The following is a 15,388-nucleotide window of genomic DNA, read 5'->3' as shown; positions in this document are numbered from 1 at the left end:
GAGCATATGTGACACACGTTGAATTATTATACATCTCTTGCATTGCTTAAACATTTGATGAACTCCTTTTAATAACTGCATGAAAAACCTTTTACCATGAAAAAAAACCTTGGCCCTCCTCCCTCGGACCGGTGCTGGGGGGAGCAGGTGCTTCTCGTAAAGTAAAATGAGGGCAAAATCAATATCCTGATGGTGCTTTTATTGAAAGATTCTTCGGAAATCAGGAACAACCATACATTTTAAGTGAACTGTACAAGCAAGCGAGTGAGCATAGGCTGCTTTGAAAGAAAATAAATTAATTTCACAAGTACATGAAAGCTAAACTATTGGACACATTTCCTGTAAAAGGTAACGTAGCCTCTGAAAGACATGCAGCGTCTTTTGAAGAGCACACTTTACTCCTTTACAAAATCCACCGTAAAAAAGTTGGTTGGAGTAGGATTGTAAACAAGATCCTCTTTTTAAAATATACATAGTACATTTTAAAAGACAAAGTAACTGGGATTCCCATGGAGTGGTACCAAACAGCACTTGCTATGGAGACTCAAATGACGTAAGGGCCATGTGTTGCAATCCAGAGCAGAGACTGTGCAAAAGACTTCACATCTTCCTTGGAAAGTTCTCAAAAAATAAATAAAAAGTTAAGGTCCTACACTGTTCAGCTTGAGAATGCTGTGGGCATTCTCAATGCAGCAAAACAAAGCATTTACACAGTGCAGATTGGACAGAGAGAGTAACTTGAACTGATACAAACGGAGCAACCCAGCAACAAGTTGGAAGAATTGCCACAACTTCAAGGATTGCCTGTGTGTTCAATATGCCAAAAATCACAACTTCCAGGACTCGTTTGTTTGTCTAATGCAGAGTAAAGATTGCCCTTTGATCAAATTGTGGAATTGGCAATTAATACAATAAGCAACGGTGGTGGATCGCCATCTCTGGTTTCATCATTTCATTTGTATGCAACCGCTTAGAGCAAGAGGAAAGAAAATGAATGCAATCAGAAGTCCACTTAAGATGCAGAACTAAAAAAAAAAGTTGTGACCTTGTCATTCATACAAAACAAACAAGAATCCTTTTACATGATTGTGGGGGGAGCAATTAACCACTCACACAACTTCTTTAAAGGCCACAATTATTCTCACATTCTTGTGGGGTTGGCCAGGGGAAGTTTTTGGCTCAAATCTTTCACAAACCGGCTGGCCAGGCCTGACATTCGACTAAGGTTATGGCAGGAATTTGTAATTTGGCCATGGTACGGGCAATAGCTCACCTCCACTTCTTAAAGGACACCAGCAGACTGGACCTCAGTTTAATGTCCATCTGAGGGATGCAACAAACATTGATGAATCACCCTGCCTGTGAAACACCGGGATGACAGTTCAGAGCAAGGTCAGGATTTGAACACAGGCTTGACAGCTTTGAGGCGAGTGTGCGTAGCTCTAGGCCATCCTGTCAGCCTAAACCACTCGCACTACGGATTACTTAAAATAAGTAAATAAAGCAAGCTCTCCAATAACAACTATCCAAAGTTTGCGATTTAAACAGGGGCCTTAATAAGAAAGAAAGAAAGAATGAATGAAAAAAAAGCCAACATAATAAGACAATACAGGTGTGCTAACAGAATAAATGAGGCAAAAGTCAACCCTTTGATACTCTTGCATAAATGGCAAATACAAAACCCACCAATCATTAAGCTGTACCTATGCAAGTAAAACTTCTGCCAATAAGAAATCTGGCTCGTTGCGAGAAGGAAGCAAGTTAATAATCATGAAGAATTTTAGCATTTAACTAAACTTTGTTCATTAATGCTTTATTTAAAATGAAAAAACATCGAACTTCATTGACTTGACTGCTTTACCAAGGCTTTCAACTTCAGTTTTTTTTTTTGTTTGTTTTTTTTCTTCTTTTCTTTCAAGTACAGCACATCAAATTGCTGAATTCAAGAAAACGCACAGTAGAAAAACATTGGTTTGGAGAGTTCCATCATTAAAGTATATTGTGATCCTAATCCCAAGTGATATCATCACTTCGGGCGTAAAAATAAAATAAAAACCTTTAGAGTTTGACGTACCGGTAAAGATATTACGAAAAGTACAACACACCAAATAAAACACTGCACGGAATAATGTAGCCGTTTCATGGAAATAATGTAGTTGAAAGACAATTTAACAAATTCCAAACTTACAGTTAGTGTAAAACACTGGTGTCCATTTCCAATTAATCTCTCACATAAACACCAGAGTTGGTCTCATGGTCAAATACAAAATTCCTGCCCTGTTTGACAATGGAAAGGCAATGGCAAACAACCTAATGTGATACTAAACGTGAAAAATGCTTTGGAAGCACGTAGTCTCCTGTTAAGACTGGTATATCACATTGGTTTGGACCATAATCAAATCTCATCCAGTTCTATCAAAAACTTTGCATAAAAAAAGATATTCGGTTAAATGCTCAAGATGAAGTTGACGATTCGACACCTTAAAATATTGATCTGTTAATGCTCTTAAGAAAACACTGATAATAATAATAGTAATAATAATAATAATAATAATCAGGATTTAACCAAAACATCAAGTAGAGATGAGACACAAATGAATGAACTTAAACACAAGTTTGTCAAAATGAACCAACGTGTCAATTCCACCAGCAACTTTAAAACCATTCCAAGCCAGACTTGTAGCTTCTCAACTCACCAAGATCGCACGCCAATTCGAACCAGCAAAATTGGTCGTCTGCAAAAGGAAAACAATGAGTTTGGTTCGAGCTCAAAGTAGTTCTGGCCTGAACTAGTTCAAAACTTGCTGGCAGACTTGCTGAGAGATAGCAAATTTCATCAAAGATAACCCAGACAAACTTGGAAACACAAGTGAATGCTGAAGAACCCATTAGTCTGACATTTAATCAGGAAGAGTTGCTTTCATTCAATATTTGATGTACAGTTGAGGGAGAGGCAGGAAGAGGACGGGGACAATGATTTTCCTGATTCTGATCTACCAAACTCTGTTACAGAGTGTCGGTGGTGCCGAAGCAGTTCCTTGGTGAGGGTTATACTGGCTGGATGCTTTACCATTCCTCTCCCAGCAGTAGTTCAGGCAGGAATTTGGAACTTGGCCGTGATGCCGACGATAGCTGGTGACATCCGGTCACCAGCCATCACCGGCACCATGGACATTGTGGGATTTTGCACCGACTCTTTTGCGAAGGATACTGTGGGATCTTCAACCACCAACTAATGCTGGCAGATGGGACGCCCAGTTGAACGTCCATCCGAGGGACTGCACAAACATCGATAATCTCCCTGTCTGTGAACCACAGGGATGAGTTGAAAGCTGGGCCGAGATTCAAACACAGGCTCGATGGCTTTGAGGCTAGCCTGCATACCTCGAGGCCATCCTGCCAGCTCAGGAGCAATCATAACCATTCATTATTCTGAATACGAGAACTGTTCAATAAGTTCTACGAAAAAAAATACTTGCAGGTCCAAGAAAAGCCAACTTGATGATTTTTCACTTGGACACCATTCAAAATTAGCTCAAGAAGAGGGGAAAAAATTCTTAATATTTAACTCGAGACTACATTTAATGTTTTTTTTTTTATATTTGCCTTTCTTGACCTATGCATGCATATCATTATTCAAGCTTTTCAAATGTCAATCTTTAAAGACAGAGAATCCAATGGAAGCATTTTTTTAAAAAGGCAATACGAGTCAAAATTAAGGAATACAGAATGTAAAATCATTTAATTTTAAAGTTTCTGCTTCAAATTTCAGGTGGCATGAATACGAGTCAATATAAATATTAAAAAAAAAAATTCCAAAGCAGTTTTGTGGTATACAAGCTTTTATCGTTACCACTAACAGAGGAGCTAATTAACAACTCAGATTTTCTGTACCACGGTAGGCAACAAGCACCAAAAGCTAAGACGTCAGTGGAAGGGGGAGGGGAGGGTTTGCACATGGAGTTAAGGCATTATTTTTTAAGAGATAACTAGCACACCTATTTTCAAATGTTTCAGTAAGTGTAATTAAACATATAAACTAATGGTAAAAGTACAAGAAAAATATAATTTGATCTTTTTCCAGGAGCAGTATCAAAAAGCATAAATTGGAGAAAAGCTTGGGTGGAAAAAGCTGGAATTAACAATTTGGGAGTTTTTTTGTGTCACTCATGGAAATCATGTATCCCATTATAAAAGCAGCAAAAGGTGTCAGAACAATTAAACATGCAAAATAAAAGGCTTAATTTTGGTTTTTATGACTGCAATTTGACCAGGGAGCAAAACAGTGTGCAATTTCTGTCAAGACCACAGGTTCCCAACCGGGGGGAAATTTCCCCCAGGGGGGAAATTTGGGTGTTTCAGGGGGAAATTCTAGTCTGGAATTAAAATTCTGGAAATTATCAGAAAATAATTTCCAGTAATAGTCTTCTGTTCTTCTCTTCTCAGGAGTACCCGTTTCCTGAACTTTACCCGCTTTCATTCTTATGTTTTATTTTCTTTCTTCTTTTTTAGTTTGTTCTTTTCTATTACATGTCTTAATATGATCTCTCTTGTTCTTTTCAGGTCCGCAAGTGATCATGTCGAAAAAACGGATATATTCAGAAGCATATCTAGACTTCGGTTTTACGTTCGTTGTGAATAACGGGGAACATCTGCCACAATGTGTCATCTGCACAAAGACCTTGGGGAATGGTAGCATGAAGCCATTCCAGATGAAGCAACACCTTCAAGGATGCCATCCCGAACTACAGAACAAGGATCGTGAATACTTCAAGCTGAAACAAAATTATCTGAAGAAGATGAGACTGGACTCAACTGGAACGTTTCATCAGCAAACGGACACTATTGTGAAAGCGTCATACGAAGTCTCGTACAAGATTGCGAGGGAGAAGAAACCACACACAATTGGTGAAACATTGGTGAAGCCCTGTATGCTGCAGTGCGTGAAGTTGGTCCTTGGTGAGGCTGCCCACAACAAGATGACCCAGATTTCCCTTTCAAACAACACCATTCTGTCACGGATCAATGATATGGCTGAGAGCATCAAGAACCAAGTTGTTCAGAAGGTTCGAGGGTCACATTTTTTTTCGATTCAACTCGACGAATCGACAGATGTTGCGAATCTGTCCCAGCTGTTGGTCTTTGTTCGTTATACCACCGAAAAAGGAATTGCAGAAGAATTCCTCTTCTGCAAACCTCTCCAGACCACGACCAAAGCTCAGAATGTGATGGACCTTATCAATGACTTTTTCGAAGACAGCAACATCAGCTGGGAGTCTCTGGTTGGGGTGTGCACGGATGGTGCCCCAGCCATGCTCGGCTCTCGATCGGGGTTCGTCACGCTCGTCAAGCAAAAGAATCCGGCAGTGGAATCGACACACTGTCTGATCCACAAAGAGGCGCTTCCTTCGAGAACTCTCCCCAAGAACTTCAAGCAGCATCTCGAGACTGCAATCAGTCGTCAACTTTATCAAGGGTTCCGCTCTGAACACTCGGCTGTTCCGTCGGCTCTGTGAAGGCATGGAAGCCGACCACGAATCGTTGCTGTTTCATACTCAGGTGAGGTGGCTCTCAAAGGGAAACATGTTGCAGCGAGTCCTGGAATTGTTTGATGAGGTGGTAGCCTTCCTTCGGGCCCAAGAGAATGTTGTGCTTCTGGAGGCGTTGAAGGGTGAGTTTTTCCGTGTGCGGCTGTCCTACTTGTCCGATATTTTCAGTGCATTGAACGAGCTCAACAGGAAACTGCAGGGCAAAGGGACCAACATTCTTTTTCAGTCGGACAAGATCAGAGCTTTCGTGGCTAAACTGGAACTGTGGAAGAAAAGAGCGGGGAGTGGAAGTTTTTCCTCATTCCTCGCTCTGAACGAATGTGTGGAGGATATGGAGGATGGTCTGCCTGATCCAATAGCCGAGGATATCAAACAACACCTCGAAGGCTTGGAGGAAGAATTCAAGTATTACTTCCCGGGGATCACAAACGAGAGCAACGAGAACAAGCTTATCAGAGACCCATTTCAGAGGAACGTTGATGATGTGCCAGAAGCGTGGCAGGAAGAGTTCCTGGACTTGAAAAACGACTATACAGCGAAGGATGCCTTCCAGAATATGGAACTGGAAGAGTTTTGGACCCAAGTCCGAGGAACCTACCCGCTTCTTGCGACCAATGCTCTGCGGATATTGGTCCAGTTTTCTTCCACCTACCTGTGTGAGACAGGATTTTCGGCACTGGTACACCTCAAAACAAAGGCACTTAACAAGTTGGAGGTGGAGGCGGATCTTCGCTGTGCGCTCTCCAGAACTCCCCCAGACATTGAAGGACTCGTGAACGGCAAACAATGCCAGAAGTCACACTAAAATGCTGTGTTCTTATTCAATACAATTTAATGTTAGCTGTGTTAGTGCATTTGAAAAATAAATTAGTAAATAGTCTCAGTGTGTTTTAACTGTTCTTTCTCTCATACACATGAAGGGGGAAATCTGGATGGTTGAATTGGGTGCAGGGGAAATGACAGAAAAAACTGGTCAAGTTGGTTGGGAACCACTGGTCAAGACAGATATCATCAACACATAAAAGGCCAGCCACAGGAGGCAGTTCATCCGTATAAATCTCAGGCAACGATGCGTGGGAAAATTAAACACGGTCGCCAATTAAAAAAAAAAAAAAAAAAAAAAAAAAACATACAGTGTGCGGATCCTGGGAATTTTCCAAGCAAATTTTCAAATGCACCAATGTCATTTCCTGGGGTTGAAATCACAGTGTTCAAAATAAAAATCAGATTAAAAATATTTAATAAATAACATTCGCTTCCAATTTTGACGGTTGAGAAGCGGCCAACTCCACCAACATAAGATGCGCTTTCGAGTTGAGGTGGCATCAAGTGTGAAGAAGTTGCTCGCACGAAAAAAAGAAAATCTGTGACAAACATGGGTGTGATGTCAAAGGCTTTTGGTAACCGCAAACAATTTGCTCAGTGGGCAGAAAACAATAGACTCAGCATGGGAAAAGCCAATAGAAACAGATTTGTTTGTCGTTTTATTTTTTATTTTTTTAAATGAATTTTTTTTTGTTAGCAAGAACGACAAAATTGCATATACCACAAAAAGTTTTTTTTTTCTGTCTCTACTCAGGGGAATGATGGGCTGCATCTCCTTTTTCATGTCGATGAAAAGTGAAACTCCGGCGTATCCATTGCAGAACTAACTCATCCTGAACATCAAAGCCAATGAAGCAGCAGCAAATTATTTGATCAAACTCGACCAAGATTGCAGTTCCATAAGATGTGCATTATAGTGACTTTCCTAGGTAATATTACAAGTACGTCACAGGCAGTTAAACTTGCTCAATTGTCACATTCATGACAACAGACATACCACATACCCAAAGGTAACAAGAAAGGAGAACAAAGACATATGACAGAGACAAGAGCAATTCAATGCCAATCCCAAGTTTCTCTGAGGACATATCATGTCAACAAAGCATGGACTGGCATCATTGCAGCAAGTTTCTCTGAGAACATGTCATGTCAACAAAGCGTGGACTGGCATCATTGTAGAGCAGTCCAGGATAGGCAGGAAGATTACTTCCTACACCATGGAGGTCATAAATGAACCAGCTGAATTTTTACTATCAATCTAATCGCAATGTAGCAATTCTCCTGAGACGAGCTGTTTGCAGAAAGTCAATATGAACCAACAACATATGGTACGCCATTCCGGTGTCCTCACTGAGATCACCAGCATTTTGAGGTTACTATTTAACAAACCAAAATTAATGTCACCTGCACGACGTTTACAAAGTGCAACCCAATGATTCTAAAAGGCATTACAATGGACTGGGCATGCCATGTGTTAAAAAAAATAAAAAAAATCCAACCGAGCTCAGTTCATTGAAAAAAACAAACAAACAAAAAAAACAGAACATAATCAACAAAAAGATGCAAAACTGAATAAAAAATAGATAAATAATAATAATTTTAAAAAGTAGTAACTATTTTTTTTTATCTTGTCTTCATGCTTGTGCAGTCCCCATTTCCAGGAGAGGGGAAGAGGCAAGACCTCTACAGCTTTGTAGAATGCACACATGCCTGCAGTTTGTGGAAGATTGTACTTGTGTCTATACGGGCATTTCAAAGCGAACTTTCTTCTTTCTGCCGGCAGTGCCGTTTGCAACGAGACGGTGGCAGTCTCTATCACGGTCGCTCTCACACTTCTCCGACTCGTCGTCAGGAGAAATTAGCACCTGATGGGAAAAGTGCATGTCTAACATCGAACATTATTTGTCTTCAGCATAATCAGTAGTTAAACATTATTAGCAGATGTGCCAGAGAAAAGGGGAGGGTGGAAGTTGGGGGGAGAGGAGGGGGAATGGAATAAATTAATAAAATTCTACAGGTGTACACTCAAAGTAGTGCAATACAAAATACAAAATTAAGAAATATTTGTAAAATAACTATTCAACCTTTCAGGCAGATTTTGATGCAAAAATAAAAAGCAGCAACAGAGTTTATCCAATTAGCAGAACTGGGGTCAGATACACGTAATAATTAAGCAATGGGAAAGAGAGTGGAGTCAGGGATCCTGCATTAACTATATTCGTAATCTGTCAATTGAGGAAAAAGAAAATTGGAAAAAAAACAAAAACAAACCTCAGACTCAGAATCATCGTGAGTAGCCGCTCGCCGGTACCGCACATCACTGCCTCCAACTCCTTCTTTTTTCACCTTAACTCGACTCTTCTTCATCAGAAAGTTGTCAGTCACCCAGAACATGAGAGCCTGTGGAAAAGTAATAATACTCCTGTTCCCAGATCATCCTACGTTTCCTCAATTTCCCTTTCATACGGGCAACAACTATTCTAGAGATACACACAATATTTTATACATTATGAAATTGTCTCAGTGGGTAAGGGAATTCATTAGATAGCTATTTCCTCAGTCATCTTGTAACAACCCCAAATGGCACTGTCAGGATCAAGCGTGTAGTGCAGTTCTTAGTTCCTTCCGCCATCCCTCTGTATTTTCAACTATTGTATTCTTTAATTTCCTCTCACTCCCTTCTATTTTAAAAATTGCAAATGCCTCGAGTGATTGCGTGCCTGGAGAAATGGGCCCCTGGTGTGTGCCATCAAGGGCTCGGGAATTAGTGCTCGAGGGATACAGGCAATGGGGTGGGGGGGGTGAGGGTCATGGCGACATCACATGCCAAAGGCAGTAAAGCAACAGATGCACAATCGTTTAGTGGAGGTCATGTGCAGGAAGACGGTACGAGTCTGACGGTACAGTTGGGATGCTTGAATTGTCGCAACTGCTGCAGGCTCCGAATCTTGCCAAGTCTGCCATTTGCTCCCCTCTAACTCTGCTCACCTCTGGCCCACAAGACCCAAGGACCACTCATAACCATCAGGTAAAGGGAAGGCTGTCAGTCTATTTCACTCACACACACACACACACACACACACACACACACACACACACACACACACACACACACACACACACACACACACACACACACACACACACACACACACACACACACACACCTTCAAGTCGGCGAGTGTTTTTGTGCTTTAAAAAAAAAAAGCATGCTATCGCTGGATCCCTTTCCTTCTCCTCCTGCTTGATTACTTTATCGTGCCCTCCAGTTATTAATTAAAAGCAGTATTTTTAGCCTTTTTGGAAGTGGAATTTTTTTTTGGAATTCCAGACAAGGTATTGTCATCGTGCACCATCCGTCCGCCTGTCTATCCATCTATTTCAACTTCTCTGGCAAAACTGCTCGGCCGATCCGGCTGAGATTTGGCAGCAACGTCCCGCTCCTGACTGGTAACGGGGATTGCAAAGCTCATTCTGGTCACTTGATGAGGTAGGTCAAAATGGTGGTCGCATAAATTCCTTCAAAAATCTTCTTCTCCAGACCCACCAGTCAGAACACTAATAAATTTGGGTAACAACATTAGGCCAGGTGAAGGATGTTAAATCATGGAAGTCATGCCGACCACGTAATCGGAAGCGTGTCAAAATGGCCGACTTGGTCAGTTTTTGAGAAAATCACATAAATCCCTTCAAAAATTTTCCTCTCCAGACCCACCAATCAAATGCTAGCAAATTTTGGCTACAACATTAAGCCAGGTCCCCAGATAAGCTGCAGGTCCAGTGGTCCTCGTTTTCTTATTTGCTGTGGTATTTGGGTTACGGACAAGCCTCAAGAGTGTTATATTCATTGTTAGGAATAAAACAAAAAGTGAATCGTAGGTTCCAGTCAGGTCAGGTATGGGAGCATGCGCCAGAGCAGCGCGTCGTTGCGTCCACTTTCCGCCGGTACTCCAGAGACCTCCGTCTGGACATCCCCCAGCTAGATGTCTGGCCCATCCCCATCTCCTTGAGATGCTTATCAACCTGCTGCAACCACGAGGCATGTGATCAGCCCATTGACCTCCTCCACTCATGAGGTTCTGGTGATATATCGATATACCGGTTATATCGGTATAGTTTTTTCGTATCGAAATACCGGTATTGGAATTCTAAATATACTGGTATGCTGGAAAAAAAAAATAGGTATGAAAGAAAAAACAAAAACAAAAACAGAAAAACCAGTACATCACCAACAAATTGAAGTAAGGTGCTCAGATTCCTTAAATACCATGCATGATTTAAAAAGCTTTGATGCACTCAGCGTCATGGCTACCCCTAGACCAGTGAAATGTATGATGTCAAGACATACCAGGATGTAAGTACAGTAGGTTTTAACTTTTAACCATCAACACCCAACCAGAACTGTGTACAAGCAATCTCGTTTTCTTTGCCATCATGGCTGTTTTTAAAGCAATTGCCAATTGGTTATTTATAAATTGTGCGTTTTAGAAAGCCTATGCCGATTACCGACACGGCGATCCACGATACTTTCAACCCTTCTTTAACTCCTGATACCCATCCAACGCTGGTCCCTCACACTTTAGCTTCCAAACAGTAACTCCTCAGTCCTCACGACCCTGCCATTATTGCCTTTCAAACCCTGCGATTCCCATGGGAAACTTCCCTCACCCGAATCCACCTGTTCGTTCCTCCATCTCAAACTCCTCTCATCATCCTTTCGCCTCCAAACCCCCACTTCTCACCATGCCCTTCTAATCCCCCCACCCCCCTCACCTCTGTTCAGTCCACATCCAAAAACATCCCCCACCAAAACACCACATCATTATTAACTCAGTTGCCTCAGCAAAATGACCCAAATCTCCACTCAGCTTGTTCACAAACTCCTCAGCTACCCTCTCATCCTTGAGCTTGCCAACATCCAGCCTTGGCTGGGATGGTACCATTCTCCTGGATTTAAGACACAACTTCAGAGTTGCTACAAAAAGGCTGTGGTCAGTGTTGAGGAACTGAGCACTCTGGTAAACCCTGCAGTTCTGGATCATCCTCCAGCGACCATCAACGAGCACATGGTCAATCTCCTTTGCCACACCGCCAGCGTTGGAATACCAAGTCCAGCGATGAGCCTGCAGGCGCTGAAACCATGAACTGGCCACCCTAAGTCCGTGACTTCTTGCAAAGTCAAGGAACTTAGGGCTATTCTGGTTGACAGTTCCAGACCTATGGGGACCAACACATGTCTAATATCTATCCGTATCAGTTCCATTTGATGCATTGAAATTCCCCAAGACGAGAAGTGTTTCTCACCTGGGGCACTGATCAACCACAGACTCGAGTGTGGCATAGAATACGCCCTTCACAATGAGATCACTCACCTCAGTCGGAGCATAAACAGAGACCAGGGAAATGACACCCAAGGAGCGACAAATTCTTCGTCTCATAATACGCTCGTAGACCGGTGTTACCTTAATTATCATTGGAGTCAGCTTGTTGGACACCGCTACAGCAACTCCTTGGACATGGTAACCATCAGAGCGACCAGACCAATAGTAGGTGTAATCACCCGCCATGATTTCGCCGCCATCTGGTCTCCAAACCTGAGAGAGTGCTGCAATACTGATGTTCAAACGCTTTAGCTCACATGATAACAGAGACAAGTGATCATCCTCTCTTTGGGAGAGGACATTCCAGGCACCCACCCAAAGGGACCGGCTCAGGTTAACCCAAGGAGACTGCCGTCTGGTGGACGACACCTCAGCACCACCCGGACACACACAACCGCAATCTGACCCGGGAAGGTTACCCTCCTATCATCAAAGATTGGGGGTCCCGAAGGCTTTGCCCCAATCCCGTCATCCAGTAAGCTGCACTGCGAAAGGCAGCTGTACAGGAGGTACTCCCACGGAGTGAGTTTTCAGATTTTTTTTTGCCTTTAGAATATATTGCAGAATGAAGGGTTTTAAAGTGGCCTGAGTGCAAATCCTGCCACCAACCTCCTAATAAAAAGTAACCCAACTGCAGGAGGACATCAGCAGACACAGTTGGGCACTAGATATGGATGGCCTTTGGCTCACAAGGAGCTCCTCCACCCTTTGATTTTAATCTTGCTGGGTGTCCATATCCAAACACTATCCTCACAAAGAAGCTTGGTGGGGGAGACTGTTTAGTCGCTGACAACCTGACCATGGAACAGGTTAGTACCTGTTCCATGGTCAGGTTTACATGGTACCTGTAGCAAGTCACAGATATAATCTGACCTGACCTGGCAATAAGTCTGAAAAAGTCTTCTTCATTTTGTCTGCTTGTGTACATATGTCAAAGCCATGTAAATCGACAGTTCTCATACATACGAGCCTCGACACTACAAAAAAAATTTTAAAATAAAAAGTGAAGAAAATTTTTGTCTTTTACGCTAACTGGCTACTCCTCTAGTAATGAGCTCTGCACAGCACCATCGAGCAGCACAACTTCCTGAAAATATTGCTGCCTTTAGCATTTAGAAACCAGAGAATAAAAACGGTAACCTTGAGTCACTTGAGCAACTTAATCTTCACCATCTTACAACTTAAACATCCTTCATCAAGGTGGGGATGAAAATTTGATCTGCAGTGTTAAATGGTGCAAAATAGTTTCCAGATATGAGGCTGCAAAAGCACAAGCAAAGATGGAGAAGATGTAAATATAAAAGAATATCGAGTTCGCTGAAGTCAAGAATGCAAATAAAGGGAGAAGAGCAGGCAGCATTACAGCTTGAGGAGGTAGAAGGAAAGAAGGTTTGAGTAGACAAGCCTCACATTAACAATGAAGGGGACGATAAGCATGACGAGGGTGAGCTCAATCTGGGGGTTCGGGATCAAGCTCAAGATGATAGCCTGCACCTGTAGGGAATGGAGGAAAAAAGAAAATAAAAGAATTGTAGGAAGAAATTATTGGTGAATGGTAACATTATATTGGAGAAGATCGAGGAAAGTACAGAAGCGTGGGAGAAACAAAGAAGAAGAAGAAAGAGAAAAAAATTGACAAGCTATAATGATTGACAATCCTTTGCAATTTAAGTACTTTCAGCAAATGACAATAAAGTGTCAAGTATAATGCAAGTGTTCTTGTCTCATCTTAAAAGGTTAGCAAACGAATTCCAGAACCTGAGAGATTAATTCAGAAATGGGGTGTGTCAAAGATTCTTCGAGAAGCACAGAATATTTAAAAAACGTGTTCCTAAGATCACAAAGGAACAAAAGGTCAACAGTAATGACATCAAACAAACAAGAATTCAGAATATCTAAAGGCAATCAAGGTGGGACACACCTTGGACCAGATTGGAATGAGCATAACAAGGAAGGTGGTACACTTCTCACAGGCCACAATGAGCAGGTATAGGGCACATTGTCCAGCCCATGGTGTGCATTTTGGGGGGTCTCCTGGTCCATGCATGATCGGTGGGGAGAAGAAAGAGGACATGTTAAAGTACATTGACCTTGTCATAATTTTAAAGCTATTAGAAGACCAGTCATAAAACGAGGCTTGTTAAACTTGAGCAACTTCATCAACAACATCTTAAAACTTAAACATCCTTCATCAAGGTAGGGTGGAAAGTGTGATCTGCAGTGTCAATGGTGAAAATTCGTTTACAGATATCAGGTGCATCAAGCGACCAACAACTTGGTTCTCACCACAATAGAAACTGCGGCAGGCGCAGGTTAAGGCGGTAAAATTTTGGGTCATGAAAGAAATTTCAATAATAGGATTAGTAACGACTCCGTGAATAATAATTTTTTTTAAATAATAATAATCAAAAAACAATGCTTGATAACACTACCCTTGGCCTTATCAAAAGGGTGATCTGGGAATGGTTACACTTTCAGGGAAAGTTTTTGTCCAAAACTTGAATTACAGTTCCAAACTTTGAATGGTGTATGATGTCACGGTCTGTGTTGGTGGCATAAGAGAAGAAAAAACACGAGAACAGAGAGTCTAAATTTATCTGCCATAAAACATCACAATGAGCTGATGTTTCGGTCTTTACCATGTCAAAGCAAAATATATATATACATATTGTTACGGCTGTGGAAATTCGCAAACCACCATTCAGGGCCCGTAGGTGAGATATCTCTAAGTACATGTGTAGTTTGCCCCACACCTGTTGTATAGAGGGAATTTATGTGATTCATTCGGGCTGCGATCCTTTGAGATAGCCGTTTTTCTGTTCTATCTTTATTTTGAACCAACCACGTCTCAACCGCCATCACACAACAACCACCTTAACCACCACGTCAGCCATCGTCACCAACGACAACCACGCTCCAACCCTCAGACAACAAAAACAACGCCAACAGCCACGACCTTTACCTTCACAACTCAATCCCGCAAACATCGCATCACCGCTATTCCCAACGACACCATAACCATCAACCCTCACCACCGAAAACCCTCCACCACCTTCACCTCTCTCCTTCTATGGCCATTCCCGCACCACCTGTGAACACTGGGCATCGGGCTGTCTCGGGCCCGTTTGGCGATTGGTGCCGAACGCACCGAGCCGCGAGCGCAAATAGCGGCCTTTCTGAGGGAGAATTCGGATCAAGAACGCGACACGCCCACTTTTCCTCCGTCCAATTAGCAAGCGCAGGGCGGCTTGGCCCCGCCTCCAGGTGAGTCTGTGTGAAATCGATATATGCAAATTCTAGGATCAGGGGAGATTCACGCCCCCTTTCCTCCGACCAATGGGCGAGCGTGGCTCCGCCCCCGAGGTCATCCTGATCCGGATATTTGCATATTAGCTGCTCCTGCCGGCCTACAAGAAGGCGAGCGCAAGGCGAATGAAGTCAGTCAAGTCGGGTGGCGAAGTCATCGGTGTGGCAAAAGAGTTGGGTTCTGGAGTCGGCTGAGAAGAGTTGCGGGAAGAAGCAAAGGAGCTCGGGTCCGAGGTGAGAAGGTCGGCAACGAGGTCGCGGTGTGGGATCGCTCGTCGCGGGACCCAAGCCAGCCAGCCATTCTCCTCCCCCAGGGCATCAACAATT

At 42.6% G+C, this 15,388-nt stretch overlaps 1 protein-coding gene across 3 annotated transcripts in view; it reads right to left on the bottom strand.

Annotated features, from left to right (window-relative positions):
- Nucleotides 1–178: 178 nt before the first annotated feature.
- STIMATE (STIM activating enhancer) overlaps nucleotides 179–15,388 on the bottom strand; it is a 45,894-nt gene continuing 30,684 nt past the window's right edge. Inside the window, exons 6-10 of one of the 3 annotated variants that reach the window (XM_085898178.1) lie at nucleotides 13,677–13,789; nucleotides 13,166–13,249; nucleotides 8,646–8,774; nucleotides 8,085–8,239; nucleotides 179–2,735 (exon numbers count right to left, since the gene is read on the bottom strand). In XM_085898178.1, the coding sequence (XP_085754304.1) occupies nucleotides 8,114–8,239; nucleotides 8,646–8,774; nucleotides 13,166–13,249; nucleotides 13,677–13,789 (452 nt within the window). In that variant the 3' untranslated portion in view covers nucleotides 179–2,735; nucleotides 8,085–8,113. Of the gene's footprint in view, nucleotides 8,281–8,645; nucleotides 8,775–13,165; nucleotides 13,250–13,676; nucleotides 13,790–15,388 lie in introns of all 3 variants that reach the window. The other 2 variants (XM_085898179.1, XM_085898176.1) reach the window with 2 other exon arrangements.

The sequence above is a fragment of the Eptatretus burgeri genome, chromosome 10 (assembly GCF_056783735.1).
Source record: "Eptatretus burgeri isolate ZD-2024b chromosome 10, Ebu_testis_v1, whole genome shotgun sequence".
NCBI classification, from domain to species: domain Eukaryota; kingdom Metazoa; phylum Chordata; class Myxini; order Myxiniformes; family Myxinidae; genus Eptatretus; species Eptatretus burgeri.
The sequence above is the reverse complement of the archived record's forward strand: the minus strand, read 5'-3'. Positions and strand labels throughout refer to the sequence as shown.